Source organism: Saccoglossus kowalevskii, chromosome 11, assembly GCF_978046115.1.
Source record: "Saccoglossus kowalevskii chromosome 11, keSacKowa6.1, whole genome shotgun sequence".
Taxonomy (NCBI): Eukaryota; Metazoa; Hemichordata; class Enteropneusta; family Harrimaniidae; genus Saccoglossus; species Saccoglossus kowalevskii.
In genome coordinates this window covers 2,839,893-2,857,202 of record NC_140651.1, presented here as the reverse complement: position 1 = coordinate 2,857,202, position 17,310 = coordinate 2,839,893, and the positions used below count along the sequence as shown (strand labels likewise).

Sequence of the window (17,310 nt, the reverse complement as noted above, 5' to 3'; positions counted from 1 at the left end):
TGACCTAGCTTTGATTGGACTGACTAACCAGTCAGCAGTCCAATCATTGCAATCTATAGACTGACCTAGCTTTGATTGGACTGACTAACCAGTCAGCAGTCTAACCATTGCAATCTATAGACTGACCTAGCTTTGATTGGACTGACTAACCAGTCCGCTGTCTAACCATTGCAATCTATAGACTGACCTAGCTTTGATTGGACTGACTAACCAGTCAGCTGTCCAACTATTGCAATCTATAGACTGACCTAGCTTTGATTGGACTGACTAACCAGTCAGCTGTCTAACCATTGCAATCTATAGACTGACCTAGCTTTGATTGGACTGACTAACCAGTCAGCTGTCTAACCATTGCAATCTATAGACTGACCTAGCTTTGATTGGACTGACTAACCAGTCAGCTGTCCAACTATTGCAATCTATAGACTGACCTAGCTTTGATTAGACTGACTAACCAGTCAGCTGTCCAACTATTGCAATCTATAGACTGACCTAGCTTTGATTGGACTGACTAACCAGTCAGCTGTCCAACCATTGCAACCTATAGACTGACCTAGCTTTGATTGGACTGACTAACCAGTCAGCCGTCCAACCATTACAACCTATCTTTCCACTTTCAGGGAGAGTAACCATGTCTGAACCTAATCTACAAAACATCCCTAAAGATTTTGAAATTGAAATGCCGACTATTATTGGAGAAAGTCCAACACAAGAAGACAATGAAATAGCAAATATGATTTACAGTGGAAGAGATAATATTGGAAGAAAGACTAGATCTAGATCTAAATTCATGATACCAAAACAAACGGCAAGATCCACATCTACTACTGGTAGTATGTTTTCTGTTAGTATGAGACATGCTTTCATACCATTCCCTGGTAAGTTCTAGATTGAATCTTGTGTCTGTTCAGTAGCACCTGATAAGGTACATGATAACATTGCCTAATTTCTTTCTACTACTAGTTGTGCTGTGATTCAAGCCATTGTCACGGTTGCCAGGATACAAACAATATGGATGTATTTGATAAACACAGTGAGGATATGGGATATTTCTCATGTGTCATACATGTTCTATGCATCTCTAATAGAAGCGCATGGGAACCATAAAATGTATTTATTGTATGTCACATCATATCAACATGACTCATTTTGACCACAGACACGCCTCCGTCATTAGTGTAAGCAAATGTGCTACTAATAGAGAAAGTAACAGTATTGCTGTAAACTGCTCAATTTCCATAAAATTCATATCTAGGAAAATTTGTACACTCATGAATGTATATGTGTATTGCTATATGTGTGTTGCAAGAATTGTCTTATGACCACTTCAATCATGAGGTAACACCCATAGTATGTTCTTGACATCTTTCATATTAAAGGTGGTGTCATGTTAGCAGCTGACTATTCACAGTTAGAGTTACGTATAATAGCACATCTATGCAAAGATAAGAAACTTGTAAGAGTGCTCAATAGTGGTGGTGACGTGTTTAAAATGATAGCGGCAGAATGGCAGGGACTGTCTCCAGATGAAGTCAGTGTGAACCAAAGACAACAAGCTAAACAGGTCAGTATAGCTGACAATGGTATTCAGTTTTATGTTCATATAGGTGTCCCAAACTTTGTACATATGCGATATATGTCTCACCAGTGTTCTACCCAGGTCTCTGAAGTGTCATGGAACTGTGACGCTTGGACACTTGGCTGTGATGCTTGGACACTCGGCTGTGACGCTTGGACACTCGGCTGTGACGCTTGGACACTCGGCTGTGACGCTTGGACACTCGGCTGTGACGCTTGGACACTCGGCTGTGATGCTTGGACACTCGGCTGTGACGCTTGGACACTCGGCTGTGACGCTTGGACACTCGGCTGTGATGCTTGGACACTCGGCTGTGACGCTTGGACACTCGGCTGTGACGCTTGGACACTCGGCTGTGACGCTTGGACACTCGGCTGTGACGCTTGGACACTCGGACACTCGGCTGTGACGCTTGGACACTCGGCTGTGACGCTTGGACACTCGGCTGTGACGCTTGGACACTCGGCTGTGACGCTTGGACACTCGGCTGTGACGCTTGGACACTCGGCTGTGACGCTTGGACACTCGGCTGTGACGCTTGGACACTCGGCTGTGACGCTTGGACACTCGGCTGTGACGCTTGGACACTCGACTGTGACGCTTGGACACTCGGCTGTGACGCTTGGACACTCGGCTGTGACGCTTGGACACTCGGCTGTGACGCTTGGACACTCGGCTGTGACGCTTGGACACTCGGCTGTGACGCTTGGACACTCGGCTGTGACGCTTGGACACTCGGCTGTGACGCTTGGACACTCGGCTGTGACGCTTGGACACTCGGCTGTGACGCTTGGACACTCGGCTGTGACGCTTGGACACTCGGCTGTGACGCTTGGACACTCGGCTGTGACGCTTGGACACTCGGCTGTGACGTTTGGACACTCGGCTGTGACGCTTGGACACTCGGCTGTGACGCTTGGACACTCGGCTGTGACGCTTGGACACTCGGCTGTGACGCTTGGACACTCGGCTGTGACGCTTGGACACTCGGCTGTGACGCTTGGACACTCGGCTGTGACGCTTGGACACTCGGCTGTGACGCTTGGACACTCGGCTGTGACGCTTGGACACTCGGCTGTGACGCTTGGACACTCGGCTGTGACGCTTGGACACTCGGCTGTGACGCTTGGACACTCGGATGTGACGCTTGGACACTCGGCTGTGATGCTTGCCCTTTGTCTTTGACGCTTGGTCACTTATTGCTTTATTTTACAAGTGTTAGTCATGTCTTTTGATCGAAAGGTAATCCCGCTTTTTGACAGTGATAAAAACGGAAGTCTGCAAGAAATTACCAAGACCTTTGAAGGTGCAGAGGCTTCAAAAATAAATACTAGGATAGTAATAATTTTCCCATTGCTCGTAACGACAACAATGTGCCAAACAAGTCTCACAAATCACAAACGCAGTGTATGTCGAGAAGATCTATCCCAATTTGCTGCACTGCGGATATTTGCGGTTTTTACTACTCAATCGCCGGTGACACTAATTATGAAAAATTCAAAAAAACACACATGAAATGATATAAAAATATCTTTAATTAATTGTAGACAGGTTGACTAAGTTTTATAATAACACAGTTATTGTATCACGATTTTTTATAAGGATTGTTATGCAAATCAGATGTATTGTTAGACAAATTAGGCGTGATGCTTGACATGGAGTCTCACTTAAGTGTATCTTTACATTAACTGACTAGACATTGCTACATTGCAGGTATGCTATGGTATGATATACGGCATTGGAACTAAAGCTTTAGGTGAACAATTGAAAATCTCTGATGATGATGCTGGATGCTTCATTGAAAGTTTCAAGTCTAAATATACAGGTATGTGTAGAACTATCTTAGAGAAACTTGTGATCTCTGATTGATGTAACTGAGCAAGCCTCCTTTGTAGTAATAGTAGAACATGGCAAGAGATAATGTTTATTACAAGTGACAGAGTGCTTCCATGAATGGAAATGATATAAATGGGTATAAGATAAAATAAGATAATTCTTGATTACAACCTTAGAATGAATTACATATCTATTTTGGTTTATAAAATGTAATAAAGGTGTTAAAATAAACATATCAAGTTAGATATCTAAAGTCTACTACAATACAGATACATGTAATAATGTAATTCAAGCAGATAGCTGTGTTTGGTTGGCTAGTCTTTATTGTTAAAAACATGTCATTGACATTCAGATCATGGTAATCAGATCAAATCAAATCAGATCACCTTTCATTCATCCATCTACATAACAGAATCGCATATCAAAAGATTACTTATATTGGAAGGGTATTTTACATTTTACTCTTAGTATTAGTTCACTAATCAACTAGTTTTCTATGTAAAATCTATACAGAAGTACACCTGCCTAATTCTAGGCAGTAGAGATGACATGAAATTATTTGAATGTGTTTGTGTAGTATGTTGTATTATATGTAAAATAAAGTTTATTAGTTCCTGTTCGAACAAAGTTTGTTTGTCCATCCATCCATTCGTCCAGAGTCATATTTCAGAACCCTGTGGACCAAATCTGTTCATTCTTTGCATGTGTCTAGTACTTTATCTGGGACATATGCACATGCAGTGGTTTACTGATTCAATCCAAGATGGCTGACTGACAGCCATTTTGTTTTTGAAATTGTTTTACATTGGTTTGTTATATACATTGTACATTTTAGATAACATGTTCATGACAATTTGTTTTACAATCAGCCAACTGGCGACCATCTTGCTTTTTGACCATACTACTATATCTCCAAGGCTTAGAGACCATTTTCATTCATATTTGGCATAGACTTGTTTTGATTTTGGAAGAGTCATTTAATGATTCTCAATTACTAACTATATAACTATGTAAATTATTTTTATAGAAAAATTACATTATACAAGTGTGTACTTGTGCAGCAGTGCTGTTCTTATTAGCTTCCTTAATTGTACCATATTTGCTGCTCCCGAATATTCATCCATACTGCTTGTATGTTGCTTTTCTCTAGGTCTGAAGACTTACATGAAAGAGACAATAGCATTTTGTAAAAAACATGGTTATGTACAAACTATACAAGGTAGAAAACGTTTCCTACCTGCTATCCATGATACCATTATACATGCTAGAAGTCAAGCCGAGAGACAAGCAGTAAACACCACTGTGCAAGGGTCAGCAGCTGATCTAGTTAAAATAGCTATGATAAATATTGATAAGAGACTAGCTGAAGTGTTTCCTGACACCAAAAGACCACATAGAATGGAAAATCAAACAAAGACTGGTAAGTACTGTACATTATTACATATGTACTGCAGTTTATTTTGATTCGTCCCTGAAATCAAAATCGGTATTTCCACACCTCATATGCAAATGAGGTCTGAGACCAAACAAAGTAGTTTCTTCAGGAGTACCATTTTTCCAAACATAGCAGAAATAAACAATATTAAGAAGTACGATATTTTTCTCTTGGGGTACATGAATATACTTGCCGAGTGAAATGAAATTTGAACAACAGTAATGGTACCTTTAGCCAGTCACTTATTTTGACAAACCTAATTTGCATATCACCCATGCAATAATGTTTTCGGTATTTTCACGATCAATATGCAAATGACATGGTATTTCCATCGGCTACCAAACTATTTTTATTTTGTAAACACATTTTCGTCTGCTATTTTTGTCCGGTTCAAATAGTCAGGCAACATTTTTGGCGTGTTAGGTGTACATCACATGGAATACTATGATTGGGAGAACTTAATGTATGTTGACCAACTGGAAACTGAGTTTTATAAACCTTGAAGGGCTCTCCGAAGATCCACCAGCAGTGAAATCAGATTACTATGCAGCCCCAACCATCAACATCGAGATACAAGGTTTCTGCTAGCGACGTTGTGGCGTTACTCAGTTCCAAATAAAAATTACCAACGGCAAAAGAGCAACATTTTAACCGGTAACCAAGACTCAGTCAATCCAAGACCAGCAAGCAACATCACACACGAAGTGGTGGCGTGCAGCTTAGCTACAACTGCTGTCAACGAAAGTCATCCCGTCAGTGGAGTACCGCAGTTGCACGGCATGTTTGCCAATGCACAATTCTGTGGCGGAACTTTTAACTTCAACATAAACTGTGTATCATAGTCGTCCAATTCAAGTTCTGGTTCTGTCATGGTCCCAACTAAACGTCAACGAGTTATTTATTCGGACAGTGGCTCAGATTAGACGTCTGATTATTTTAATTTCAAACAAACAGTGACACTCGTTCTCCGGGGGCGTTCTACACTGACACGCGCTGCTAGGGCGTAACACTTATATTGGAACATATTAATGGGCAATGGGGTTCCCCGACCTAAATTCCATCCCGGTTTGTTGCACGTTCTTTCTTTAATATGAAATAATCAAATATGGAACATATGTAATGCTTCGCTCGTGAAAGTATGACCGCAGGATACACGGCATCACTTGTGAAAATAACTTCCATACGCAACGAAAGCCACGGGCAGGGTGTGGGGTTTTGTCATAGTATATTAGGAAAACACTCAACCATGTACTCAACGCTTAATTAATGTGTTAAACGATATATGCTTGGGTTTGGGCTGGTTTCATTACCCGTTGATTTGGTACTTTGCATGGTGATGGAATCTTTCAGCAGATGTAATGTGTTAAGTACAGAGGCTGTAAAACCCCTCTATGACAAATCAGGTTTCACAGGCTCTGTGTGTAATATGAATACATGTACATGTATGTCTATGGAATCTTTCAGCAGATGTAATGTGTTAAGCACGAAGGCTGTAAAACTCCTCTATGACAAATCAGGTTTCACAGGCTCTATGTGTAATATGAATACATGTATGTCTATGGAATCTTTCAGCAGATGTAATGTGTTAAGTACAGAAGATGTAAAACCCCTCTAATAATAATAATAATAACTTTATTGCATCCTTAGAAATACAATGTTTCTATCAGTTAATAGCAATAAAGATTAGTTGTGATAACTACTACTACAAAAAGAAAGTTAGTTGTTAATAGGATAAAGCAAGTGTTACATATCAAATGGCATTTTCATTCCTTGATTGAAATGCATTATGAATATACATGCCAATCTTTTTTATTATTACATCATCTTTTGAAGTCATCAGGAACTTAAATTTCTGGAGATCATCCTGTGTTTCTTCTGGAAATGTAATGTCTTGAATGATTTGTTGGCGTATTACTTTATATTGTGGACATATCATGACAAAGTGCAGTTCATCTTCTATTTTATTCTGTGTACATTGTTTGCAAATTCTATTTTCAGTAGGTATTTTTGGTTGCATATGCCTCCCTTTTTCTATTGCTAGATTGTGATTACTAGTTCGAAATTTTGTCATTGAAATTCTTTGCTTCAAATTCAACACATCCAAGTATTTTTCAAAATTATAAGAGTTTTTGAATTTTTCATAAGTTCTTAGTTTTGTTTTTTCAGTTATATTTTTTCTCCAGAAATTTATGTATTTTTGTTTGACAACTTTGCCAATTTGCTGTATATGTTTTGTTAACCAATCATTCTGTTGTTCTTGTGAAAAGTTCATGTTGTTCATAATTTTTTGTATTGAAGAATACCATTGTAAATTGGATTTCTTTTGTTCAAGGTATGCTTGTTTTGTGATATTATTGCCTGGTAATTTACTGATACAAGTCCAGTATTTTATTAAATTGATCCTAATGTCTACTAAGAGTGGGAATTCTCCTACTTCAGCTCTGCATGCAATGTTTGTCACAAATTAGTTCAATCCTAGTAGTTGTTTGTAAAAATTCAATTTTGTTTTTTCTGTTATTGTTTTGTCCCATTTGTTGTAATCTTGAATTTCATGACCCCAGATTTCAGACCCGTACAATAATATTGGTTGAATACACCTTTTAAAAAGATGGATGAAAGTTCTACAATTTGTTTCTGGTGGTAGGAACTGTTTCAATGCATACATTGCTCGGGCTGCTTTATCTGCTAAATTTTGTTTGGCTTCAGTGTAGCAGCCATTTGACTTTATGTTTATACCCAGGTAGTTGTACATGTCTACACAGGTAATATTTTGTTCATTATAATAGAATTTTTCTGTATTTTTCAGTGTTCCTCGTCTGAAAATAACAACTTTTGTTTTTGTCAGATTTACCTGGAGTTTCCATTTATGACAATAAACCTCTAAACTATTTAGTGCATTTTGTAGACCATTTTTTGTTTCAGATATTAACACTAGAGCATCTGCATAGAGTAGGGAACTAATTTTACAGTTATTCAATGTAACCGGATCTAATGATTCATCTTCTAGTGAATTATTTAAGTCATTAACAAACAAATTAAAAAGCATTGGGCTAATGACACAACCCTGCCTAACACCCTTGGTCGTTTCAAATATGGGTGTAATTTTATTTTTGAAACGAATGCATGATTTTGTATTTAGATACATATTTTTAATGATGTTATAGATTTTCCCATTTATACCATTATTAAGTAATTTATAGAAAAGCCCCTGTCTCCAGATTTTATCAAATGCTTTTCGAAAGTCTATGAAACATGAATACAATTTTCCCTTTGATTTCAAGTATTTGTTGACAATAGTTTTCAATACAAATATCTGATCTGTAGTACGATATCCCCTACGAAATCCTGCCTGGTTATTATTTATAATGTTATTATCTTCAGTATATTGACTAATTCTAGTGTTAATTATACTACAGAAAGTTTTACCTACACAACTAGATACAGCTATTCCTCTATAATTATCTGGGTTAGTTTTGTCTCCTTTCTTGAAAATATGAGAGATAATACTAATATTCCAAAAATCTGGATAAATACCTGAGTCCAGGATTATATTAAATAGTTTATGTAGGGGCTGAATTAGGAAGTCTGAACTGTATTTAAGTAATTCTGGGCAATAACCATCATATCCTGATGATTTTTTACTCTTTAGTTTTTTAATGGCCAGCCTAATTTTTTTTTCAGATATCTCATTATTTAAATTATAATTTTTAAAATGTTCTTTTTCTTTCATAGCTGAGATGTTACAGATTATCTGTTTTTGAAAAACGGTATTATTATAATCAGTAGCATTATTATTTAATTGTCCATAGAATTCTTTCCATTTTGGTGGAATTGGATTAGATTGATTTTGAAAGTCATTCATCTTGTCATTGCTGTTTAACTTTTTATAATAATCAACCCATTTCTCTGGTGAGATTGGATTATCCTGATCCTTATTTGAGTCTCTTAAATTGTTAATGATTTTCTAGAATTCTATAGGGTTGTTATTGTCAAGTTGTTTTAATTTGTTAATGAATATATTTTCCTCCTTTTTTCTTTTGTATTTAATCATTTTTTTGAATTTCTTTTTCTTGCCAAAAAATGCTTCTCTTAGTTTAGTGTCATAAGGGAATTTATTAAGTAGTTTGGCTGTTTCAGATACATCTTTTTTGAGAATTTTACACTCCTTATCAAACCATCTTTTGTTATTCTTTGGTTTAAATTTTTTATTGTTATTTTTATTATTTTTCCTACGAAATACCTGATTAGCTGAACTGGTGACTATTGAGTTAAAATCATCCACTGCTTTATTTATGTCTTTATCTTCATTGTAATTATTATTTAGGAAAGTTTTGATTTTATCTTGAATAGCTTTAGAGGCTAGGGTATCATGATAATTAAACACTGATAGTTTATCCCATATATAACTATTTGGCAGATTATTTAGAGTATTTGTATTTGTACTAATTCTATCTAGTTTAATGTTTTTATCAAGTCTAAGAAGGCAGGAAATCTGGCAGTGGTCTGACATATAAGTAAAATTATGTACTTTAAAGTAAAGAAATTTCTCAATGAGTTTAGATCCAGCTATTGCATAATCTACCATGCTAGTCCCGTTGTAATGATAACATGTGAAGTTACCACTACAATCACCTGGTATTCTGCCATTCAGAATTCTAACATCACAAGTTTTACATAGGCCTGTCAAAGTTTTACATAGGTCTGTCAAAGTTTTACATAGGTCTGTGAAAGTTTTACATAGGTCTGTCAAAGTTTTACATAGGTCTGTCAAAGTTTTACATAGGTCTGTCAAAGTTTTACATAGGTCTGTCAAAGTTTTACATAGGTCTGTCAAAGTTTTACATAGGTCTGTCAAAGTTTTACATAGGTCTGTGAAAGTTTTACATAGGTCTGTCAAAGTTTTACATAGGTCTGTCAAAGTTTTACATAGGTCTGTGAAAGTTTTACATAGGTCTGTCAAAGTTTTACATAGGTCTGTCAAAGTTTTACATAGGTCTGTCAAAGTTTTACATAGGTCTGTCAAAGTTTTACATAGGTCTGTCAAAGTTTTACATAGGTCTGTCAAAGTTTTACATAGGTCTGTCAAAGTTTTACATAGGTCTGTCAAAGTTTTACATAGGTCTGTGAAAGTTTTACATAGGTCTGTGAAAGTTTTACATAGGTCTGTCAAAGTTTTACATAGGCCTGTCAAAGTTTTACATAGGTCTGTCAAAGTTTTACATAGGTCTGTGAAAGTTTTACATAGGTCTGTCAAAGTTTTACATGGGTCTGTCAAAGTTTTACATAGGTCTGTCAAAGTTTTACATAGGTCTGTCAAAGTTTTACATAGGTCTGTCAAAGTTTTACATAGGCCTGTCAAAGTTTTACATAGGTCTGTCAAAGTTTTACATAGGTCTGTCAAAGTTTTACATAGGTCTGTCAAAGTTTTACATAGGTCTGTCAAAGTTTTACATAGGTCTGTGAAAGTTTTACATAGGTCTGTCAAAGTTTTACATAGGCCTGTCAAAGTTTTACATAGGTCTGTGAAAGTTTTACATAGGTCTGTCAAAGTTTTACATAGGTCTGTCAAAGTTTTACATAGGTCTGTCAAAGTTTTACATAGGTCTGTCAAAGTTTTACATAGGTCTGTCAAAGTTTTACATAGGTCTGTCAAAGTTTTACATAGGCCTGTCAAAGTTTTACATAGGTCTGTCAAAGTTTTACATAGGTCTGTCAAAGTTTTACATAGGTCTGTCAAAGTTTTACATAGGCCTGTCAAAGTTTTACATAGGTCTGTCAAAGTTTTACATAGGTCTGTCAAAGTTTTACATAGGCCTGTCAAAGTTTTACATAGGCCTGTCAAAGTTTTACATAGGTCTGTCAAAGTTTTACATAGGTCTGTGAAAGTTTTACATAGGTCTGTCAAAGTTTTACATAGGTCTGTCAAAGTTTTACATAGGTCTGTCAAAGTTTTACATAGGTCTGTCAAAGTTTTACATAGGTTTGTCAAAGTTTTACATAGGTCTGTCAAAGTTTTACATAGGTCTGTGAAAGTTTTACATAGGTCTGTCAAAGTTTTACATAGGTCTGTCAAAGTTTTACATAGGTCTGTCAAAGTTTTACATAGGTCTGTGAAAGTTTTACATAGGTCTGTCAAAGTTTTACATAGGTCTGTCAAAGTTTTACATAGGTCTGTGAAAGTTTTACATAGGTCTGTCAAAGTTTTACATAGGTCTGTCAAAGTTTTACATAGGTCTGTGAAAGTTTTACATAGGTCTGTCAAAGTTTTACATAGGTCTGTCAAAGTTTTACATAGGTCTGTCAAAGTTTTACATAGGTCTGTGAAAGTTTTACATAGGTCTGTCAAAGTTTTACATAGGTCTGTCAAAGTTTTACATAGGCCTGTCAAAGTTTTACATAGGCCTGTCAAAGTTTTACATAGGTCTGTCAAAGTTTTACATAGGTCTGTCAAAGTTTTACATAGGTCTGTGAAAGTTTTACATAGGTCTGTGAAAGTTTTACATAGGTCTGTCAAAGTTTTACATAGGCCTGTCAAAGTTTTACATAGGTCTGTCAAAGTTTTACATAGGTCTGTCAAAGTTTTACATAGGTCTGTGAAAGTTTTACATAGGTCTGTGAAAGTTTTACATAGGTCTGTCAAAGTTTTACATAGGTCTGTCAAAGTTTTACATAGGTCTGTCAAAGTTTTACATAGGTCTGTCAAAGTTTTACATAGGTCTGTCAAAGTTTTACATAGGTCTGTCAAAGTTTTACATAGGTCTGTCAAAGTTTTACATAGGTCTGTGAAAGTTTTACATAGGTCTGTCAAAGTTTTACATAGGTCTGTGAAAGTTTTACATAGGTCTGTCAAAGTTTTACATAGGTCTGTGAAAGTTTTACATAGGTCTGTCAAAGTTTTACATAGGTCTGTCAAAGTTTTACATAGGTCTGTCAAAGTTTTACATAGGTCTGTCAAAGTTTTACATAGGTCTGTCAAAGTTTTACATAGGTCTGTCAAAGTTTTACATAGGCCTGTCAAAGTTTTACATAGGTCTGTGAAAGTTTTACATAGGTCTGTCAAAGTTTTACATAGGTCTGTCAAAGTTTTACATAGGTCTGTCAAAGTTTTACATAGGTCTGTCAAAGTTTTACATAGGTCTGTCAAAGTTTTACATAGGTCTGTCAAAGTTTTACATAGGCCTGTCAAAGTTTTACATAGGTCTGTCAAAGTTTTACATAGGTCTGTCAAAGTTTTACATAGGTCTGTGAAAGTTTTACATAGGTCTGTCAAAGTTTTACATAGGCCTGTCAAAGTTTTACATAGGTCTGTCAAAGTTTTACATAGGTCTGTCAAAGTTTTACATAGGTCTGTCAAAGTTTTACATAGGTCTGTCAAAGTTTTACATAGGTCTGTCAAAGTTTTACCCTGCGTATTGGTTATAACATCTCTGTTATTTCGGAATGTATCAGTGATATCATTTTGAAAATTACGTGGCAAGGATGTGAATTCATCACTATTGTCTATAAAGTCAACAAGTCTCCCTGTCCTACTATTAAAATCTCCTAGTATAATAGTGTTTCCAAATTGAGAATAGTTTGCAATATTATTTTCTAGTCTAGTGAAGAAATCTGGCATGCAGTGTTTTGAATTCATTGGTGGGTGATACACATAACGCAAATAGATATCTTCTTCTAAGTTGAAAAAGTCTTTTTTCAACTTGCATCAAAGCATGTCTTCAGAGTCTACATCTTCAATTTTGATACCTTTCTTGGTTTGTTCGTTTATTAGTATTGATAGTCCTCCACCTGGCTGTTTACTTCTTATTATTGAGTGACTGTAGTATCCTAGTATGTTGAGTGTATTCAGAGAGTCCTTGTTCAGCCAAGTTTCCCCAAGACCTATTATATCATGGTTTTTTATGCATTTTATGAAGTCATTATCTTCTATTTTTTGTCTTATACCCTGTACATTCCAATATGATATGGAGAGTCCTCGTTTTCCAATCTGTTTATGGTGTTATGACAAATCAGGTTTCACAGGCTCTGTGTGTAATATGAATACATGTATATCTATGGAATCTTTCAGCAGATGTAATGTGTTAAGTACAGGGGCTGTATAACTCCTCCATGACAAATCAGGTTTCACAGGCTCTGTGTGTAATATGAATACATGTATATCTATGGAATCTTTCAGCAGATGTAATGTGTTAAGCACAGAGGTTGTAAAACTCCTCCATGACAAATCAGGTTTCACAGCCTCTGTGTGTAATATGAATACATGTATATCTATGGAATCTTTCAGCAGATGTAATGTGTTAAGTACAGAGGCTGTATAACTCCTCCATGACAAATCAGGTTTCACAGGCTCTGTGTGTAATATGAATACATGTATGTCTATGGAATCTTTCAGCAGATGTAATGTGTTAAGCACAGAGGCTGTAAAACATAATTCTTGATAGCGCTCTTTGGATAGCGACTGTAGAACTAAATGAATTGTACAATTAGCGCAATAAAATAATGTTATTACTTACCTTTTTAGACCCAAGTTCACAAAGACGAAGTAATAACCATCCGTCTACTGTCACCACCCCCTCTGGAGGATTCTTAGTCCTGCAGTTACATGATGAACTCATATATGAAGTTCACCAGGAGGATGTCATCCAGGTGGCAAAGATTATAAAAACAGAGATGGAACATGCTATAAAGTTATTAGTGGCATTGCCAGTAAAAGTTAAAGTTGGATCTACATGGGGAAGTCTACAAGAGTTTAATTTGTAATTTGTCTCTTTATTTATCAGCTTATGCTGATATCAATGTATGACATGAGAAATAACACAATTCTATTATCTATAATCCGTGGATCAGCAAAGTTTGTCCGAAAAAGGTCTTAATCCAGTTTTGTAATTTTTTGAGGCCTTAAAAAAAGCTAAAATATAAAAAAAATATTTATGAGGCCTGAAAAAACCATCACACCTAATTTGAATCAAATATTTTTTTGTGTAAATCTGTTACTGATTTAGGTCTTAAGTTTACAACCAATTAATTAGAAAAGCTGAGACGTGTAGGAACTGTGACTTCATTTTAACTAGAATTATTCTTCATATAATAAATATTTTTCTGTAGATCAAATAAAATAGTTTTTGTGGTTATGATAACCCTATCCTAATATTTTTTAACTTCCCTAAACTTTCTTAGGCCAAACAGGAAAAAAAATAGTGTGAATTTACACAAGATTTCGAAAAAACTTGATTCTATATACTTGATAAACAAAATCCAACCTACCCTTGTGCACGTTATTAGAACCACACAAAGCTAAGAAAAAGATTGTATCTTTTCTGAAGTTTCAACATAATACAGTTACATTATTTTTAGATAATAGAAATGATACAAAATGTTCAAGTACATTGTATTTTTAACACAGCTATTTGAAAATGAATTGAACATCTTGATAATTTACAAGATGAACTTAGCAATAAATTTGACCTTTATGTGTATTTAGCTGCCAAATACTTTACACCACAATTGTCATGTACATTTACTTTGTAATTATATAAATTTAATATTTGAAAATAATAAATTTCTTATTAAACATGTCAAGGAAATCCTGTGATTTACTTTTTGTCTATAATATAAAATCTTTTCAACTGACATATATACTGTGGGTTCAAGTAACATACTAACCACATCAATTGATTTTGCCCTTTTCAGCAATTTCATATTGTTTCTATCCACCATTCTTTTGGAGATGAATTTGAAAGACTTCCAATAGGGAGTGTGTCATTTTTAATGGCTTGTCTGCTGAGCAATACATGGGTAATACATTTTAATTGAAGATTAAACTTACTGTTGCAATTAAATATGCCAGACATTTATCACATCACTCCCAGGACTTTCTCACAATAAACTCCATCCTGAGTGTATAGTGTTGTCTCCACAGACACCAAAAATAACTAAATTGTTTGATATATTTGTTGACTTTATTTAATAAAAAAAAGTAATCGTACAGCACTTGTCTGAGTAGTGATACCGGTATATAGTTTGATACAGAAATACAGGTGAACTGACCATGGTAATTTTACTGTTGTAGACCAGAATAATGGTATATAAAATTAACATGGCTTGGTAAGTCTTGTGTGAAATGAACTTAGTTGCCAGCAATAAAATAAACGTTGTTGCGGTACTAGAAATACACTATCTGAGTAATGATATATAGTTTATGATACGTGAACTGGTCATAGAATGAATTGGGAAAAATCTCCAGATTTGTTAAAACCAGAATGATAGAATTGACATGGCTTGGTAAGTCTTGTGTGAAATGAACTTAGTTGCCAGCAATAAAATAAATATTGTTGCGGTAGTAGAAATCCACTATCAAAAATGGTGTGTTTTATTTTAGATGCAGTCATGATAAATCTATGTATGTCAGTGCCCATCGTACCTGGTCATGTTCTTATAGTATTGTGACATATGGTATTTTAGTTTTAATGAAAACTGTATGTGATAATGGAGTATAAGTTGACTCTGAAATAAGTCATGGTATAAATATGTTAATACAAACAATTTTGTAAATATTCAAAGTAAAAAAAAAAAAAGGTAAATGTTATGCAGTGATAGGATGATAGTTGTACTTGTCTAACTTTTACAACAAACTGACCACTTGTAGTGTTTCATTATTTAAAAAGTAGCCTCTCTATAAAAATTCACACATAGCAAAAATTAGATAAGCTTGATCTGAGAAAGCAACAAAATCGAACAAGTAGATTTCAGAGCTGTTTCATCATTATTTGAGATTTCATTATTAGATGGAAGCCGACAGCCTTGAAGTCTCTGGTTAAATTAACTATAATGTTGCTATACACTTTAATTTATAATGACCGTCTCAAGTTTACTATAATACGAATCTCTGTCATGGGTGGACAGTTTTTCAACACCCATTGTTATGATAGATTTATACAATTATAATTGGCACTATTTGTTATTACTATTATATATTTCCTCTATTCCCTCTTATAGAAGCACAGCTTCAATAGATATAAAATCATATGGTAATCTGAAAATATTAAAAAAAAAATAGTTTGAAATAAAATGAAATGCCCAAATTATAAGCAATACATGTCAAATATATCTGGTCATCTTACATATATTATAGTTGAAAGTTATAGAAAAATAGAGTGAAAATCACCTTCAATTTAAAAAAAAACAATAAAATATGAATTATTTATTTACAAGATCTTAGTAAATATTTGAAAGGTAAAAATGATCAGTTATACAAGTGTATACAATGTTAGAATATATATAAATCCTGAGTGTTCACATTTGCATTCTTTATGTGACATGATTGATAGTAGGAATTATACTGTTTTTCAGTGTATCCATACACTGACAATTATTTTGCTTTTCTACACATCGATCATGAAGATTAGTTTCTATTCTGAATTACTGCGGGCTGAAGAAATGCAGAATCCTTGTTATTCATCCATCTATCAAACATTTCACATAATAGTTCCAAGATTCCAGCAAAGCTGTATGAATGCTTTCTAGAGTGTATTATGAAATATTTTAGTAAAACTGTTTTATATAAATAAAAACCAACCCTTCTATCATGAAATCTCACAATACATGTGATCGGAGTACAACCACACATACACAGCTCTCTTAAACTTCTATACGTTGTAGCAATTGTTTCTATCACATAATATTACATCCACTGAGTATCTTCTTCTTCATATGGAACATTATTATGTGCAATAATAGCAGCCAGCATACTCTCTATCTTATCATTCTGATACTGCATTCCTTTCATTCGATTGCGAATGTTTGAGATAGTGGTTGACATCTGTTCTTGCTGTTGCAGAATTTCATCTACTGTTTCCTACATAGAGAAAATAAAGCAATTACTTGTCAGTTGTGTTAGTATCATGTACTGCGATATCCCTATTGCGATTGCACAGACAAACTCATCACCAGTGTGGACGGACAGCATAAATAATTGTTACAAAAAGCAGTTTCTTGAATTTCATGCGTCTTTCTTGTAACAATAAAATTGTTACATCACATGTTTTCATCTTTGTGTAATTTACTGATTAATTTCACACTGACAAGTTAAGTATAAATTTTGTTTAGTCTTGCATCCACAAACATTTCAACAAACCTTGTCTGGGTTCAAAGCCTTAGCAATAGAGGGCGCTGAGATGGCACCAGATCCAGCAAAGTAATAATACAGTCTTGTTACAGGATTTCCGTAAACATAGTTAGGCATGATTGTCTCTTTTCTAACAATAAAACGCCGCCGGATAAACTGTGGTATCAACTGTTCCACATCCAATGCCAATTCCACCTGAATAGAAAATAAAGTTAAATATAATATCAATCATTATCACATGTACAACTCTGAAATGTTATCAAATGTTATCTATCACCCCTTCTTTCTATAGTTGTGTTTCTCCTTGATATTTGGAGTTGGCAATATCTGATAATCTCA

The 17,310-nt window shown here is 35.0% G+C and overlaps 3 protein-coding genes across 4 annotated transcripts in view; 1 reads left to right on the top strand and 2 right to left on the bottom strand.

Moving 5' to 3' along the window:
* LOC100373645 (DNA polymerase theta-like) overlaps window positions 1–14,431 on the top strand; it is a 114,731-nt gene extending 100,300 nt beyond the window's left edge. The window contains exons 22-26 of the mRNA XM_085505541.1: window positions 621–878; window positions 1,380–1,564; window positions 3,293–3,404; window positions 4,566–4,835; window positions 13,369–14,431. Of these exons, the coding sequence (XP_085361667.1) occupies window positions 621–878; window positions 1,380–1,564; window positions 3,293–3,404; window positions 4,566–4,835; window positions 13,369–13,607 (1,064 nt within the window). The 3' untranslated portion in view covers window positions 13,608–14,431. The remainder of the gene's footprint in view (window positions 1–620; window positions 879–1,379; window positions 1,565–3,292; window positions 3,405–4,565; window positions 4,836–13,368) is intronic.
* The window catches only part of LOC146735860 (C-type lection lectoxin-Enh3-like), a 355,515-nt gene that overhangs the window by 152,110 nt on the left and 186,095 nt on the right, over window positions 1–17,310 (bottom strand). The gene's annotated exons all lie outside the window — the stretch shown is intronic.
* The window catches only part of LOC100367863 (transient receptor potential cation channel subfamily A member 1 homolog), a 43,338-nt gene continuing 40,812 nt past the window's right edge, over window positions 14,785–17,310 (bottom strand). For both annotated transcript variants that reach the window (XM_085505619.1, XM_085505620.1), the window contains 2 exons: window positions 16,981–17,166; window positions 14,785–16,701 (listed from right to left, as the gene is read on the bottom strand). In XM_085505619.1, coding sequence (XP_085361745.1) covers window positions 16,528–16,701; window positions 16,981–17,166 — 360 coding nt within the window. In that variant the 3' untranslated portion in view covers window positions 14,785–16,527. The remainder of the gene's footprint in view (window positions 16,702–16,980; window positions 17,167–17,310) is intronic.